The sequence below is a fragment of the Brassica rapa genome, chromosome A09, assembly GCF_000309985.2.
Source record: "Brassica rapa cultivar Chiifu-401-42 chromosome A09, CAAS_Brap_v3.01, whole genome shotgun sequence".
NCBI lineage: Eukaryota > Viridiplantae > Streptophyta > Magnoliopsida > Brassicales > Brassicaceae > Brassica > Brassica rapa.
This window is the reverse complement of record NC_024803.2, coordinates 18,915,248-18,929,871: the sequence shown is the minus strand read 5'-3', so window position 1 is coordinate 18,929,871 and position 14,624 is coordinate 18,915,248. Positions and strand designations below refer to the sequence as shown.

Genomic DNA, 14,624 nt, shown 5'->3' with positions numbered 1-14,624 from the left:
GATTAAAGCCATAATCCAGATGAATCGTAGCTACCATAAGGACTAGTGTTATGCAAAATTCTACTAAACTCTAGCAATTGGAGAAGAAGACCTCGAGATTGACGGTGATTGAAGCCAAGAAGTAATTAAAGGCAAGAAGAGCATGCAAGCAGCCTCAAGAAAGTTTGAGATGAAGATCTGCAAGTTTTCTGGTGAATTTTCCGGCACCGTACGGATTGGAAGAGCCACGAGTTGACCAAGTGTCCTTTATGCACTTCATCATTGTCTTTTAAGTTTTGGACTTCATTTGGACTAAATTGTATTTTGAGTCTGTTTGTATAAGTACCCTTTGGGCTTTTCTTTAATGCAAACAGTACTTTTTTTGTTTTTGATCAACAATACAGTTGACAGAAAAAGAAAAAAACATGACTACGTCTCATCATTAACCGAATTCGGAATTGTTTCGATTAGACCATCTTCAATTGGGCTTGGAGTGGAGTGTCTAAATATCTAGCGATTTCGCAGATCACTCCATAGCCAAGTCTCATTATTTCTCTATTGTTTGTTAGTGTATAAGTATAACCCTTTCATTTACGCAAATCAATCTTCTTTTCAATCCTCCATTGATATACGATAAGCAATAACCTTTTTTCTGCAGAAAAAGGTGAGCTTTTTTTGTTTACCTTTTCTTCCATTCCACCAAAAATCTTTCTTCTCTCTGTTTAGCTTGCTTCATAATTGCTCCGGGAAATGTCTAAATACTGATTGAGAGACAAACAAGAAAAAAAAACAGAGCTAATCAATGTTATTTAGGCTTCTTCACTTTGCTTTATGCTCTAAGGGTTTGATGTGTAGAGCTATTAATCAATCATTCACTGGATCTCAAATGTGTTGTTTCTATAAAAGATTAGACCTTTGATAGATTTTAGTTTTTTTTTTTCCAATAACATCCAGGAGGAAGCAGCTTCCATGGATCTATCACTCAGCACTAAGAATGTCTTCTCCTCAGCTCTCCGTTTCGCCATGTCCATTGACACGCTGAAGAACTCTCCTGAGCTTGCTCATGAACTCAAAACCTCAGCTCAAGAGCAAGTCGAGTTCATGCTGTCCGAAGACGACGAGGTACGGTTACTGGTTTCTCGAGAGGAAGTTAAATCTGTCGTGCGATTAGGCATCTCCAGTGTCCTATCGACGTTGTTAGACAGATTATCATCTTTGCTTCTTCTCCCTGAAGAGTTCGATGTTCTTAATGATATTGAGTGGCTGTGCAAAGTGTTGCCGAGGATGGAGTTGATGAAAGATCTCGTCTTTAAATGGGCCGACGTGTCGAGTGAGATTCTTGTGATTGCGCAGAACTGTAAGTTAGGTGTGAAAGTGAAGCTTGTAGAGGTTACAGGGAAGGTTTTAGAAGCGGTTGGTTATGGTGTCGTGATTGTTCCTTGTGGAAGCAGAGCCTGTCTTCTGAAGCTGTGGTTGCCTTTCATAAGGAGGTTAAAGACTCTGGTGGATGCAGAAGGATCTGGGTCTGAGTACAGAATGGACGAAGATCTCTGTGAATTCTTAGAAGGATCGATGGTGTCTTTGGTCTTGACGTTGCCTTCGAATGACCAAGCGGAAGTGTTTGGGGAATGGATGAGAGGGATTGCGTTGGAAGGAGTGAAGTTTCCGGATTTGAGTGAAGCCTTTGAGGTTTGGTGTTATAGAAGTAAGTCTGCAAAGAGACGGTTGTTGGAAAAATGTGATAGACTTGCATCTGAAAACCTTGCCCTTTGATTGATTGATTGTTAATACATCGATCAACAACTCTGAAAGTGTAGAAGATGTAGCTAACCAAGCCAAGCTTTTTCTTCTTTAAGCTGGTCTGATGAATATACACTGAGAGGAGGAGAAATCGACTAGCTAGGGATTCAGATTAACCTTGATCACATATGTTATGTTGTATCTTCTTTACTCTCCTTGATTTGGTAGCTGTTTTATTGTATTAGGAGTGACAGAATTCTTGTACTGGCTCTAAACTTTGATGCTGATTACTATAAATCATGTGGTCTGGGGTCGGTGAGGTAATATGTAAAGGTGAACAAGGCGCAACCAACCCAAACTATGAGTTGTTGACAAAGCCATTGGATGTGAATAAGATCAGTGAATGTCTGAACTTGATCAAGGTGAATTATGTTAGATATAGAGGAGTATCTTACCATTCATCAACAAATCACTCATTAAAGGTGATGAATATGTTTGCTGAAGTTCTAAAGCTAAAACGCCAGTTTCATTTCTATAAGAGTCTTGCAAACGATGAAAGGAACAACATTGAAGTACCTTCCAAACACAGTCTATCCACACCTTGGAAACACAGTTCCTGGTTTGTAGCCTCTAAAAACACTTTACACCACTTCCCATGGATCCATTTCTCAGACATCATTCCAGTCACTCGCCCCTGATGCCAATGTGTACGGTGAAACAGCTCGACACATCCCACCAACAGATGCTCTTCAGCGTAAAAAGGAGGTAGATCAAGAGTCTTGTTGGGTCTTGCCTTGATATCTTTAAGGTTCCAGGGGTAGTCACAAGCGTTGACAATATATTTCTTCTCATCATCATCGTCAATCTATTTAATGATCATTGCAGTAACCCAAACGACCTCTGTTTTATGTAAATAAGCACTCACTTCCACTAATATCCAGAGCTAAAAATTGATTCCTCGCTCAAACGCCTCAGGAACTAGCAGTTAAGTTAACTAACTTCACAACCAAAACCTCATACTTGCTAGAAAAGCAATAAAATTGGATGAAGAAAAAAAAAACGATGTGGTCTCAAATAATTTTAAGCAAACGGAATGATCTCAGGTGGTGTGAATCAAACAACACCAAGTACTTGTCACCACCAATTTGTTTGACCACAAGACCAGTCCACCACATACCTTTCTGATCAGCGTCCACGATGGAGCCTACCTTGATAATGATGCCAACTTGTACATGCTCCGGTGGAATCGGTCATCCTTAAGCAACCGGACACACCTTTCTCTTTGGCGGAGTCTAGACTTGGGATTTGCCTCTATAATGGCTTTACACCAAACGTTGACAAAGCCTTTGTTTCGGTAAGAGATTTCAACTTCACTACCTTCCATGAAGGATAGCATTTCACTCGGAACGTACCTCATGCTTGATTACTCACAGTGAAGAAAAAAACGAAGCCTAAAACTGAAAAGACCCACATTCACTTAATTTCATCCCAAATGGCATATAATATCTAACTATACTAAAAAGAGGATATATTGATCAGAAAAGGTGTCCACGTCAGACAATAAAATCTACCAATCAGGTTTTAACGTTTTGCCACGTAATCAAATGATTTTGGATGTTGGGCTTTGTTTGTAATATATGGTGTAACTGGGCTGTTTGATTGGTAAGAGTCTGGGCCCAATGTGAAGGAGATCACTCTAACCCTAACACCCTGTATCGAAGAAACGAAGTTCGTCACTTCTTTATGTGCGGCGGCGATCCGGTGACCTCTGACCTTCTTCTGACGACATGAAACGGTGTGATTAATGGCTTCCTCATAAATCTCATTTATTGGCTCCATCACGATGTGTATTCAAAGCTTCCCAATGATTTTAGAGACGGTGCCATGATCTGTATAAATAGAGGTGGGATTCCTCCCCTTGAACACATCTCCTCTTCCTATCTCTTACATCTCATACTTAGGGGTAAAAAAACGGAAGATACATAGATTTCTTGCATATAATTGTTTTTCTCTTGCTCTCACATATAACCCTTCTCCAGTGAGCTAATATGATCTACTATGAGGTGAATTATATTTTCATATGCTCTTTTTTCCGTGTATCCTAACTTATATAAGATCTTAGATGCCCAGTAAAATATTTTGGATTACATTTTCTGTTTTTTTTTTGGTTTCCTATGAGCTGACCAAACTGTCTTGATTTAGTTTTTGTGTAGAGCTTTCGTAACCTGTAAAGACGCTGATGTAGTTCGAGAAAAGGAGTAGCAGAGCTAAGGGTCTGAACTTCCACCCCAAAAAACCAAGAAATCTCACCAATTTTTTCAGAGGTGTCATCCAGCAATGGTATTATCTAATGGGTTCGGTCGTTCTCACTCTACAGCTTTTCTTCCTCTCAGCATGTAAGATAGGAAATCTATTTACATGTTAAAATCTGGACACTACGTAGATTTACTGAATTTTTATATGTTAGATACTCCTCCACTCATATATCTTTGTAAATTATGCTTTACATTCATATGTATGTGTTGAATATATGAATAGTCTTCTAGATTCTCGAAGTTGTTGAGAGACATAATCAATTCACATATAGATTTTTATTTTGTTCATGATCCATGTTGTGCTTTTGATAAACATATGCATATATGATAGTGCTGATGAAAAAAAAAAATAGAAACTGTTTTAATAAATCATAAGTTTTGGAGCATCCTAGGATCAAAAGAGAAGCAAGCACATATAGATAAAAATTTGATCGTTCTTCTAAGAGTTGCTTGCATATCTTTGTTTCTTTTTTGCTCTTTTGTTTTCCCTGTTTTTCTACATTCTATTTAATATTAAGTTTTAAATGTCAGAGAAACCATATTGTCTTCAATTAATTCTTGCAGAGGAAGTGACAACGGTCTTATGAGTTATGACGTCCCTGAGGCTGCGGAAACGTGATCAAGGTGTGATTCATTGGTTTCTTCAGTTTAGAGTCCACAAAATTCATGTTCTATCAATTTTGTATTCTACTTTTTATCTTTTCAGTTGTAAAAAAGAAGACCAAATATAGGAGTGTGCTAATTTTTAGTGAATGAAGCTATTTACTTATGTTTCTTAATATTCTTCTCTTTGTTATTGTAAAAGACAAGTGGGGTTTTTATTGCAAGAGCTAATTGTAATTACCAGCTGTTTTTAATCAATAATGCACTTCTCTGCAATTTTCAATTTTTGTTTCTTTTTTTTTTTGTCAAACCATTTCTTCCATAAATTTAAATTAAAACTAAGCGACAGAGTTAGCAATCCATGAAGGATTGTTCGATAACATAAACAAAGCATGTTTGGCGAGCTTATCAGCTTGCACATTACATTTTTGTTCATTATTTAATTTCTGGTTGGCTATTATATATTTTGCTGACGTTAAGCACAATTTTATTGTGGTATCAAAGAGATGACGTCTACGAGTTTAACTCTGGTTCATGAAGAGACCTTTATGGTAGTATCACTCAGGGTCTGTCCCTAGATTACTTATATGGTTTTCCCAGTTTGTGCAGTTTACATGTTTGGTACAGATGAAACAGGAGGAACACAACGTGGGATCTTTCTCACGTTTAATTTATTTAACATGACAAAACAATAGCTTGGTTGTTTTTAGCTGTACATATATATGTAAGAATACTTCTTTTTAGCCATGGACGGTTGATTATTGTCTAAGCGTGCTGGCTGAAACAGATGTATCTGAAGGGAAGAGACGATTCATGTTAATGCAATGAGTCAGTATATCTATGTATATGTAAGAATGATTTTTTTCCCCACTGATACCTGTTCCTGGAGAACATATATACAGTACTTACCCTTCCGTGTTTTTTTTATTGGTTCTTCTTTTAATTTATATTATAGTTTTGTTTTAAGAAAAAACATCAGTTATATATCATGCATTAGTGCGTTATCATGTGACATCACAACTATAGTATAAATAATAATCACAACATAAAATTTGTTTTACTTTGGTAATAACTATTTTAAATAATTATAAGATTATGATCATTGTTCAAAATTGGTTATATATACATGTGTGTGTGTAAAAATATAGATGATGCAATTACATCAAAACAAACTTAGGACGAAGCGGAAATTTTGTTTTTTGAGAAAACATCTGTGAAAGTTGTGAAGTCAATGGTTTTAAAACTAAAACAGAATTATCATTGGTTGTACATTTAAAAATGTTTTGCATCAAAATTTATATAAGTAAGATAAATTAATATTTAGATCATGGGTCTAAATAGTTGGGTTGTAATTGCATAAATTTTGTTGTAAGAATTTAGTTTGTAGATTTTAGGTTTTAGTGACGTAGTTGTAAGTTTTTAATGTAGAAAGATATCAATACTATTAAAAGGGAAGGAGTGTAAAAAAATCTACCTATAAAAGTTGTTTGAACCCTTTCATTTAATTCATTATTTTTTGGTCTTACCATATATTTCTCTAACAATAATTTAGTCAATTCTTTTTTTTATTTAAATCTCACTCTTAAATCCTAATCATTACTATTACTATATTTATCATTTTGATTTTTAATCGTAAAAGCATTGAAACTAATGTTTTATATTATCACTTTTATCATATAATATATGATTTAAAGCAAGATAAATTACAAGACATATATGTGTACATTCTAACTTCCTCTTTCGTTTATAATAAAATAATCATATCATATATAAACTTTCACACTAAAATCTCATATCATATACTAAACTTTCAATTTATAGTTTGATAATATTTTCATATTTAAAAATGACTTTTCTAAATATTCATGTTACCTTCACAAAAATGAAGAAATTCATTGGTTCTATTAAAGCTAACCTGACTTCACGATATCAGTACTGATTATTCAAGATTTTGAAAATTATTTATTTAGATATTATACTTTTATATATTTTTCACTTAAAACGAATCAATACTATTAAAAAGGAAATAGTTTTAAAAAATCTAATATAAAAAAGTTGTTTGAGTTATGTATAACTATTTATTATTTTTCTGATAATACATTAATCATTCTAAACATGCAATATTTTAAATATTTTTAACAGATCTTAATATTATTTCTTATGATACCTTTACTCAGAAAAATATTTCATCAACCATGTTTTTGTACAATAACGTTAAAAATTTATATCAAAAGGTTGTTGGACCTGATATGGACGTAATGAGTCCACATCTGTTCGGGTATTTAAGATTCTAAAAGAATTTGAAATATATGAAAAATCTGAAAAATATCCGAAACACGAAAAGTATTTGAAACTCCAAACAAATACCAAAAAAATTCAAATACCTAAAATTTTAAAATCTTATTCAAAATCTGACACGATGAACTGAAAAATACCCAAAATTTTATCCAAACACCCAATTTTTTTTTAATTTGAAAAATTTACTTGAAATCAAAACTCTAATCGTAAACCAAAAACTTAAAAACATTATCCATAATACCGGAAACATATTCGGAATATCCAAATATACCTAATAAACACATATTTATGATCGGGTCTAGGATAGGATCCGGACTCAAACAAAGACCTGCAGGTCAAAAAAAAACCCAATATGTTATCTTCTCTGGACCTGAACTAAACCTATAATTTTGGGTCGGTTCGGTTTGTTTTTTGATCCGGATATAATTCTCATGTCGAAAAGAAACTTACGTAAAAATGTACATATAAAATCTCAAATAAACTAATTTGTAGATTATATAGCTGTTAAACATTATGTTTTTCGATATAATAAAACTTTGTATTATAATATAATCCAACAACTCCACGCTTTCCAAGCGCGGGTCAAAATCTAGTTACAATTTTTAAACGGGTGTTTTAAGAAAAATATATTTTAAAAGGATTGTGTATTTAAAGGTGAGGGTCAATTAAATTACTAAGAGAATAATTGGGAACAAAATTTATAACAAAAATTAAGTGAAATAAAATATATCTATAATCCAACCTATCAAACACATAACTAAAATTTAATCATTTTCATTTTTTTGATTACCTTATATATAATTTTCAATAACAAAAATATCAGAAAATTGGATATTATTTTTTAAAAAAATTGTAAGACAGAAAAAAAATTGAAAATAATTTTACTATTACTTAGCTACTTATATTTTAATAATAGATTATACCATTTATTTATCAAAATAAACATATGTACATACAAAATATATAACGAAAAATAAAAAACCAATATTTATTTAATTGTCTAAAACCAATATTTATTTTAAAAATACTAGAAAACTAACAATACAAATTTTATATGTCTATAAATTATAAAATTATGGTTACTGATGTATTAGTTTAACAGAACTCTATAATTACTATTTTATTTTATTATTTTATTGAATTGTGTTTTTTTGAATTCTTATAGTTTAAGTGTCAATAAATGTATTAATTTATTACTTGTTAATTTATATAGTTTATGATGTAACTACAAATAAAGAAAAATATACCTGGGAGGATAAAGAAGCTCATGTAAAATTATGTTTTCTTTTTCATTTTTTTTAACCTTTCAGTTTAGATCAAAAAGAGTATTTGTTGATGGTGTTATGTGATTGAAGTATGGATGCTTCCAATATATTTGATTAAAATGGTGGGTATGGAGAGATGAATCTAAGAGGATTTGGTGTGTAAAATATGTAAAAAAAATGTGAATGGGTAATGTTACTTTCTACATTCTCCAATTAATTTATATATTTATATAATTGGTGGAATAAGTATTTATGTAAATGGAATATTTTGGCTGGTTTGTTTTTGTTATTGTGCCTATAGAATCTTTGAAATTGGAACAAGATAGAACATATGTATAAAACTCTTCTGACAGTGCTTCTCCATTTGTTTCTAAAGCTGTTATTATTTGACACTTATGTGAATTTTGTAAGTGTTGTTTGCAGGACCCAACAACTCATCTACGACTAGAATTTTAGAAGAGATAAAACTCGCAACAAGTGTTTAGTTTTAGAAAAAACGTACATGTTTCAGACCTATATATATAATGTTTTTATCCATATAAGAACATATATGTACAAAGCTCCAAAATATTATCTTCCTCTTCTTTAGTATGTTAATCCTATTATTTTTTGTCTTTTTAATATGTAACATAAATTTAAAAAATTTAAAAGTTTGTGTCACATACACAAAACCAATAATAAGACTAATATTCTCCATTTACAACAAAATAAATATATAAATTTATTATTATGCAAAAATTGAAAAAAATAAGAAATTAAATATAAAAAAGAAATTGATTTTACATATAAAATAAAATTAAAAGATACAATCCGCGCGTAGCGCGGACCCTAGTGCTTTTAAGAATGGGAAAAGGAAAAAGGGCGTAGAAATTTCTTGAAATTTGAGACTAATATCATACTCCCTATGTTTTTAAATGTAGGTAGTTTTAGCAAAAAGAGTTTGTTTCACAATATAAGTAGTTTACATATTTCAATGCACCTTTTTCATTTATTGGATATTGTGTGACCAATAAAATAATATTAAGCTTTTTATAATTGGTTGAATTAATTGATTAAATGATATATTTTTTTAGATAACAACTTTCTAAATATTTGTGCTTTTAAGTAAAACTACTTATAATTAAAAACAGAGGGAGAAGTCTTAGGAGCTTGGTTTACGAGTACTTTAGGGGCTTGGTTTACAAGTACTTTAGAAGTCTTTTGTAGTTTTTTTTCACAGTCAATTTAATATAAATCACCTCAATTCTAATTTGAATGCGCTCCTTTAATATGCTAGAACCTATGTCTAAAAGTTTTATTTTGGTATTTGGATTTTAACATTTGAAGAATGCAGCTTATTATGTTGGGATTATGGTTTAGAGCTTGTTATTACTTCTTAGTTAGTTGTGATTATGGTTTAGATTTTGTAATGAGATGCTTCCTTATCTAAGTGGTTGGCACTCTGGCCTAAGAGTGCTCCAAAAGATAAAACTTTTATCACACAGCGATGCCAAATTTTGGACACTGCCTCAATACATCATCACAAAGACACTTCGTCTGTGTGTGACTTCTTTTCTTCACAAAACCCTAAGATGCAGCTTCACTAAAACTTATAAATAAGGCACCAAGAGAAGAAAAAAAAGCTAGAGGGAGAATATAAGGATAAGAGGTAAAGTGGTCCTGAGAATCAGTAATTTTGCTTCGACATTCAGTTACTACATTCCTTAAAAACTAAAGGATCCCCGAACAGCTAGAGGAGGATTTCTTCAATCAAATAGTTTGAGCGCTTACCCTTGAGGCTTTCTATTTGATTGCAATCATAAAACAAATAATTATTCTACACAACTGGCACTTGCCTATGTTTCCCTCTTGTTCTCAACAAGAAATGATCAAATGATAAGGTTTCGAAGAACTGATGCGCAAATTTAAACTCTCATATTGATCCTAGAGTCAGAGAATAACTCTCAGAATGATATATAAAATAAAGAGCTGAATATAAAATAGACTTGTGGGATCAAGAAAGAAGAACAAGCAAGGAATAAGGCATATACAATCAATCAAAAGTTCTGAGAAGCATGCATCCAGATCTGACTAGGAGAAACGGAACCCGTGAAAGGGAGTAGCTAAACAATGTCGTCTGGGTGAGGAGCGGGGGAGAGAGCAAGGGGACGGCTGTGGGATTCGTCGTCGTCGTCGTCATCATCGTCGGAGGTTGATAGATTAACGCAGGAGCAACGCTCGAGGGAGGCAAAGAAGGCGGATATGACGGTTGTGCCCACCCAGCTCGCCGCCTGATCGATCTTTTCGAAGGAAGCAGTGCTCAGATTGGACGTGGTAGAGGCGGTGGAGTTGATGCTGCTGCTGTTATCCATGGCTTCTCGATTCGATTAAGAAGATCGTGCTTGGGGAGAGATGCGCGATGGAGAAATATAAGTAAATCAAACGAGAATATGTAATTACGCAGTAATATTATTTAAGGGAAATATTCCAAAGAGAAAAAGACCAAAATAGCAATAAATCAAGTTTTTGTTCCCAAATTAGTACTCAAGGTCAAAAATCACAAAAATAGCACTCAAGAGATGGGGTTTAGGGTTTAGAATTTAGGGTTTAGGGTTTAGAGTTTAGAGTTAGGGTTTAGAGTTGAGAAATGGGGTTTTGGGGATAAGATTTCAAAATTTGAAAAATAAAAAAATTTAAATTTTTTAAAATATAAAATGCTATTTTGGTCATTTTAGTTTTTGAGTGCTATTTTTGTGATATAAACTTAGAAAAATGCTATTTTGGAGATTTGCCCTATTCCAAAAGACCCTAAAATAGGTTTTTTGGACCAAAAAATACACAAGAAGAATAACAAAAAAAAAGATTTTATTAAAGAGATCAAATTATTATACCCTTACTTTATAAATATAAAAATATACATAACTACTGTGTATAAATAGTTACAAAAAAATAGTTTTATCTTCTTCTTTTTTTTAAAAACAAACATTTTTTAGTTCAAAATTTTTCAAAATTTTATTTATATTTTATTTTGGAATATCAAAATTATAATTTTAAATTTTAAATATTTTTTAAAATATTATAAAACTTTTGTTTCTGTTTGTGACTCTACTTTTTAAAAATAGAAATTAGAGTAAAACTATAGCAAAACCAACTGTATTTTAGAAACAAAAAAATAAAATTTTACATTGAAAATGATTTAGTAGATTTAATTGACGTGTTTTGTTTTCTAACATGTCAGTGATCACTTGTTCAAACAATGAAGCTGGCAGACGACAAAAGTGTCCCCTGAGACTAACCACAACACACATGCATTGGACTAAAACACATAATTATACTCCAATTACAATTGTTAACCTCTACTTACAAACACAAAAGTGAAAATGCAGAACAATAACCTTAAACCTAGAATCTTAAGAATATTTAATGGAAGTTATCAACAGCATTTTGACAATCGAAACCTTCTATAGTGGAATAGTAAGCTGTAGACTAAAGGTTTCCTTATCCAACGAACAACTAGAAAGGCGTCGTTGGGTATGAAGCGACTTAGAATCGCCACAAAGAAGCGCCATGAAGAGAAGAGATCTCGAACTAATCTCTTAGGAAATGACAAGGAGTGGGTCGATCCATTTGCGGAGATGAACATGAGAGAAACCAAAAATTTGACAAAGATAAAAGGAGACAAACAACCCAACTGAGAAACATCAAAGCTGAAAGCGAAGAAAACCTGCAATAATCTGGTCCACTCAAAAGGGATAAAACACATGCAAATGAAATAAGGAAAACTAAGGATCAAAGATAGTCACACCGACGATGTAGAGGGTCTGAAACTACCAAGAGCAAATTGTAGATGAATCCGATCAGATTTAGATTTTCGACCACATTAAGATAGATCCTTGCTTTGAACATCTACACGGTTAATCAAACAGATCCAAACATAGCAAACCAATAAAGTCACAACACAAAACAAAGAAAAAGGAAAAGAGAGGACGGCTCCGGTGCTAAGAGAACCACCAAAGCCATACACATGAAAAGTTGAAAAAGATTTTCACAGACTACCGAGAAAGTATAGCAAAGTTAAATTAACTTTCTTTTTCTCTAAAAAAAACTCTTCTGCTTACTCGGCCCATCCTTTGCGATGGAAGGTGCGTGAATTTTTCGGAGGATCATTAGTCATGCTTACTTACCCTGCAATCACCACATGACATTTCTCCGTGCTTTGGCTTCACTCGCACGATATCGCGAATCACGTTCTAAATGGACGTGTGTCTGTTACGCCCCAAAATCGTTACCCATGTTAGTGTGAGACCTCAATTGACTCTACAATCGTGTGGGTTCGGCTCTGATACCACTTGTAACACTGTGACCGCCCACGTCTATTGGGCCTCCTACACCCACTCACTCGGTCAGTGGGCCCCATTCCATACGACGGACGATGCGTTAATATTTTGGAGACTCGAAAGTATTGTTTACTGACCATGCAATCACCGTATGACCTTTCCCCATGTTTTAGCCTCACTCATACATACCGCGAATGAATTTTCGGTAGATCTCCCATCCTTCCATTATTCCAGCTCAATCACGTTTAACAATGGAGTTTTAACTAGATGTGTGCCTGAAAAGGTAAGGATACTTTAGTGATATACCATCATCCCGTGGCTGATACCATCATACCAAACCTATACCATCATCAAACCTATACCATCATCCCGTGGCTGATAGACAACTTCTGGTCTTACTTCTGTATCTTCAAACACATGCTCATCTCTTTCCGTGACATTCTCACCCATCTCAATCTCTCCGTGAAAAGTGAGCACACCACCAGTACCTTCATTACCAGTTGCATCATTCTCAGTACCATCTTCATCACCAACCTCTCTATCAGGCAGTGTTCTTGTAACGACAGAACATGTATGCTGCTTGATGAAACTTCTAACCATCCAAATATTTGACTTCTTTAACATTGCAACTCGCACAAACTAATTGCACCCATCTTTGGCTCCTCGACATTTAACCACAAATTTCTTAGTATCCGACTTAATTATATCAAATTCAAAAGATTTCTGATACGATGCTGCTTGAATAAGAACTTTTGCTGCCTCCTTGGTTATAAATTCTTGACCTATAACCAAATCCATACCATCATCCCGTCTCTAATTGATACCATCATGCATCTCAATGTCTTCGTGAAAAGTGAGCACACCACCATTACCATCTTCATCACCAGCCTCTATAGCCTCTCTATCAGATAGACCGACATAGACATCAGTTTCATCATTCTCAGTACCATCCTCATCACCAGCCTCTGTAGCCTCTTTATCAGATAGACCGACATAGATATCAGTTTCATCATCCTCTTCTGAAATGCACTTTTTCATTGATGAACTCCACATGTAGAATACTTCTACACTTCTCATGATTTACTTGCAGTAGATAACCAAAAACGTCTTCATCATTCCAGATGTATGATGGCTTGTACGAATACAATACCATTGGAAAGTAACTAATCTTCACTTGCACCTTAGATTCATCTACCCTTATCTTTCTGCAAATACGCTCAACCAAACCATAGTAAGTGATATCCTCCATTGATTTCCTTAACACAATCGTATGGATTTCATCTTCTCCTTCACCATCTCCCGAGATCCATTTTATTTCAGCCTCATCTTTCATATAATATCCTCCATAATCAAAACAAATGATTGTGCAATGCAGATTTTGTATTTTTCTGAAATAAAATAGAATATCATTAGAATTCTCATTATTAAGATGCTTAGAATTAATTCTCACGCCGTACAATATTCTCTTACTAATACTAATTTAATTCAGTACTATACTAGTAATACTAGTAAGAAATATCTATATAGTAATCCTAGTATTTACAGTAAAACTTTTTTGCTTTAGTAAAACTAGTTATACCAGTAATACCCAGAACTTATCCTTTTACTAACTAATTCGCTTTTAGGACCCTATTGTTAGGATTTTACATTACTCATGATGTATAATTCATCTTAAATAAAATTACACACAGAAAATCATCAAAACACACATAAAAATACCCAAAATCTATAAACACAATTTTCAAAATCTTTTTAAATATCTCATAATTTTCATTTGATCTTCTTTTTTTTACACTAGCCGAGATATACATTTGTTTTAATAACATTTCAGCAAAAAATTCATCAAAAACGGACGTTAAAAATACCCGTTAGCCCTAAACACAGTTTTTGAAATCGTTTTTAATCTCTCAAATTTTCATCAAATCTTACTTTTTTAACGTTACCCATCATATACACGATATTTAAATGTAATATCACAAAAAAAATCATCGAAAACGAACCTGAATTGCCTATTTTTTTAGCTTCAAAAAACGCTTATGGAGGAAGAGGGTTGTACGATGAAGAAGGAGACATGTAGATCAGGAGAAATCTGATTGGTTAAGGTTGTT

General features: G+C 33.2%; 2 protein-coding genes and 1 long non-coding RNA gene across 6 annotated transcripts; 2 read left to right on the top strand and 1 right to left on the bottom strand.

The window, feature by feature from the left end:
* Positions 1–422: 422 nt before the first annotated feature.
* Positions 423–2,128, top strand: LOC103833923 (BTB/POZ domain-containing protein At3g05675). 4 transcript variants are annotated; one of them, XM_009109972.3, is made up of 2 exons: positions 423–643; positions 934–2,128. In XM_009109972.3, exon 2 carries the CDS (start codon positions 949–951, stop codon positions 1,750–1,752), a length of 804 nt encoding a protein of 267 aa, XP_009108220.1. In that variant the 5' UTR covers positions 423–643; positions 934–948; the 3' UTR covers positions 1,753–2,128. The 4 variants fall into 4 exon arrangements, with proteins under 4 accessions (XP_009108220.1, XP_033135780.1, XP_033135781.1 ...); XM_033279889.1 differs by having other exon boundaries at positions 435–643; positions 914–2,128; XM_033279890.1 differs by having other exon boundaries at positions 477–648; positions 919–2,128.
* Positions 2,129–2,171: 43 nt separating this feature from the next.
* Positions 2,172–5,660, top strand: LOC117128142. Its single transcript, XR_004451338.1, has 2 exons — positions 2,172–3,622; positions 3,922–5,660. It is a non-coding gene; the product is annotated as an uncharacterized LOC117128142 (long non-coding RNA).
* A 4,421-nt stretch (positions 5,661–10,081) lies between these two features.
* Positions 10,082–10,658, bottom strand: LOC103833922. Its single transcript, XM_009109971.3, has one exon. The coding sequence runs from the start codon at positions 10,549–10,551 to the stop codon at positions 10,303–10,305; it is 249 nt and encodes an 82-aa protein (XP_009108219.1). The 5' UTR covers positions 10,552–10,658; the 3' UTR covers positions 10,082–10,302.
* Positions 10,659–14,624: the final 3,966 nt, after the last annotated feature.

Excerpts from the sequence above, each read along its gene's own strand:
- LOC103833922 (XM_009109971.3), bottom strand. The coding sequence starts at position 10,551 with ATGGATAACAGCAGCAGCATCAACTCCACCGCCTCTACCACGTCCAAT.
- LOC103833923 (XM_009109972.3), top strand. The coding sequence starts at position 949 with ATGGATCTATCACTCAGCACTAAGAATGTCTTCTCCTCAGCTCTCCGT.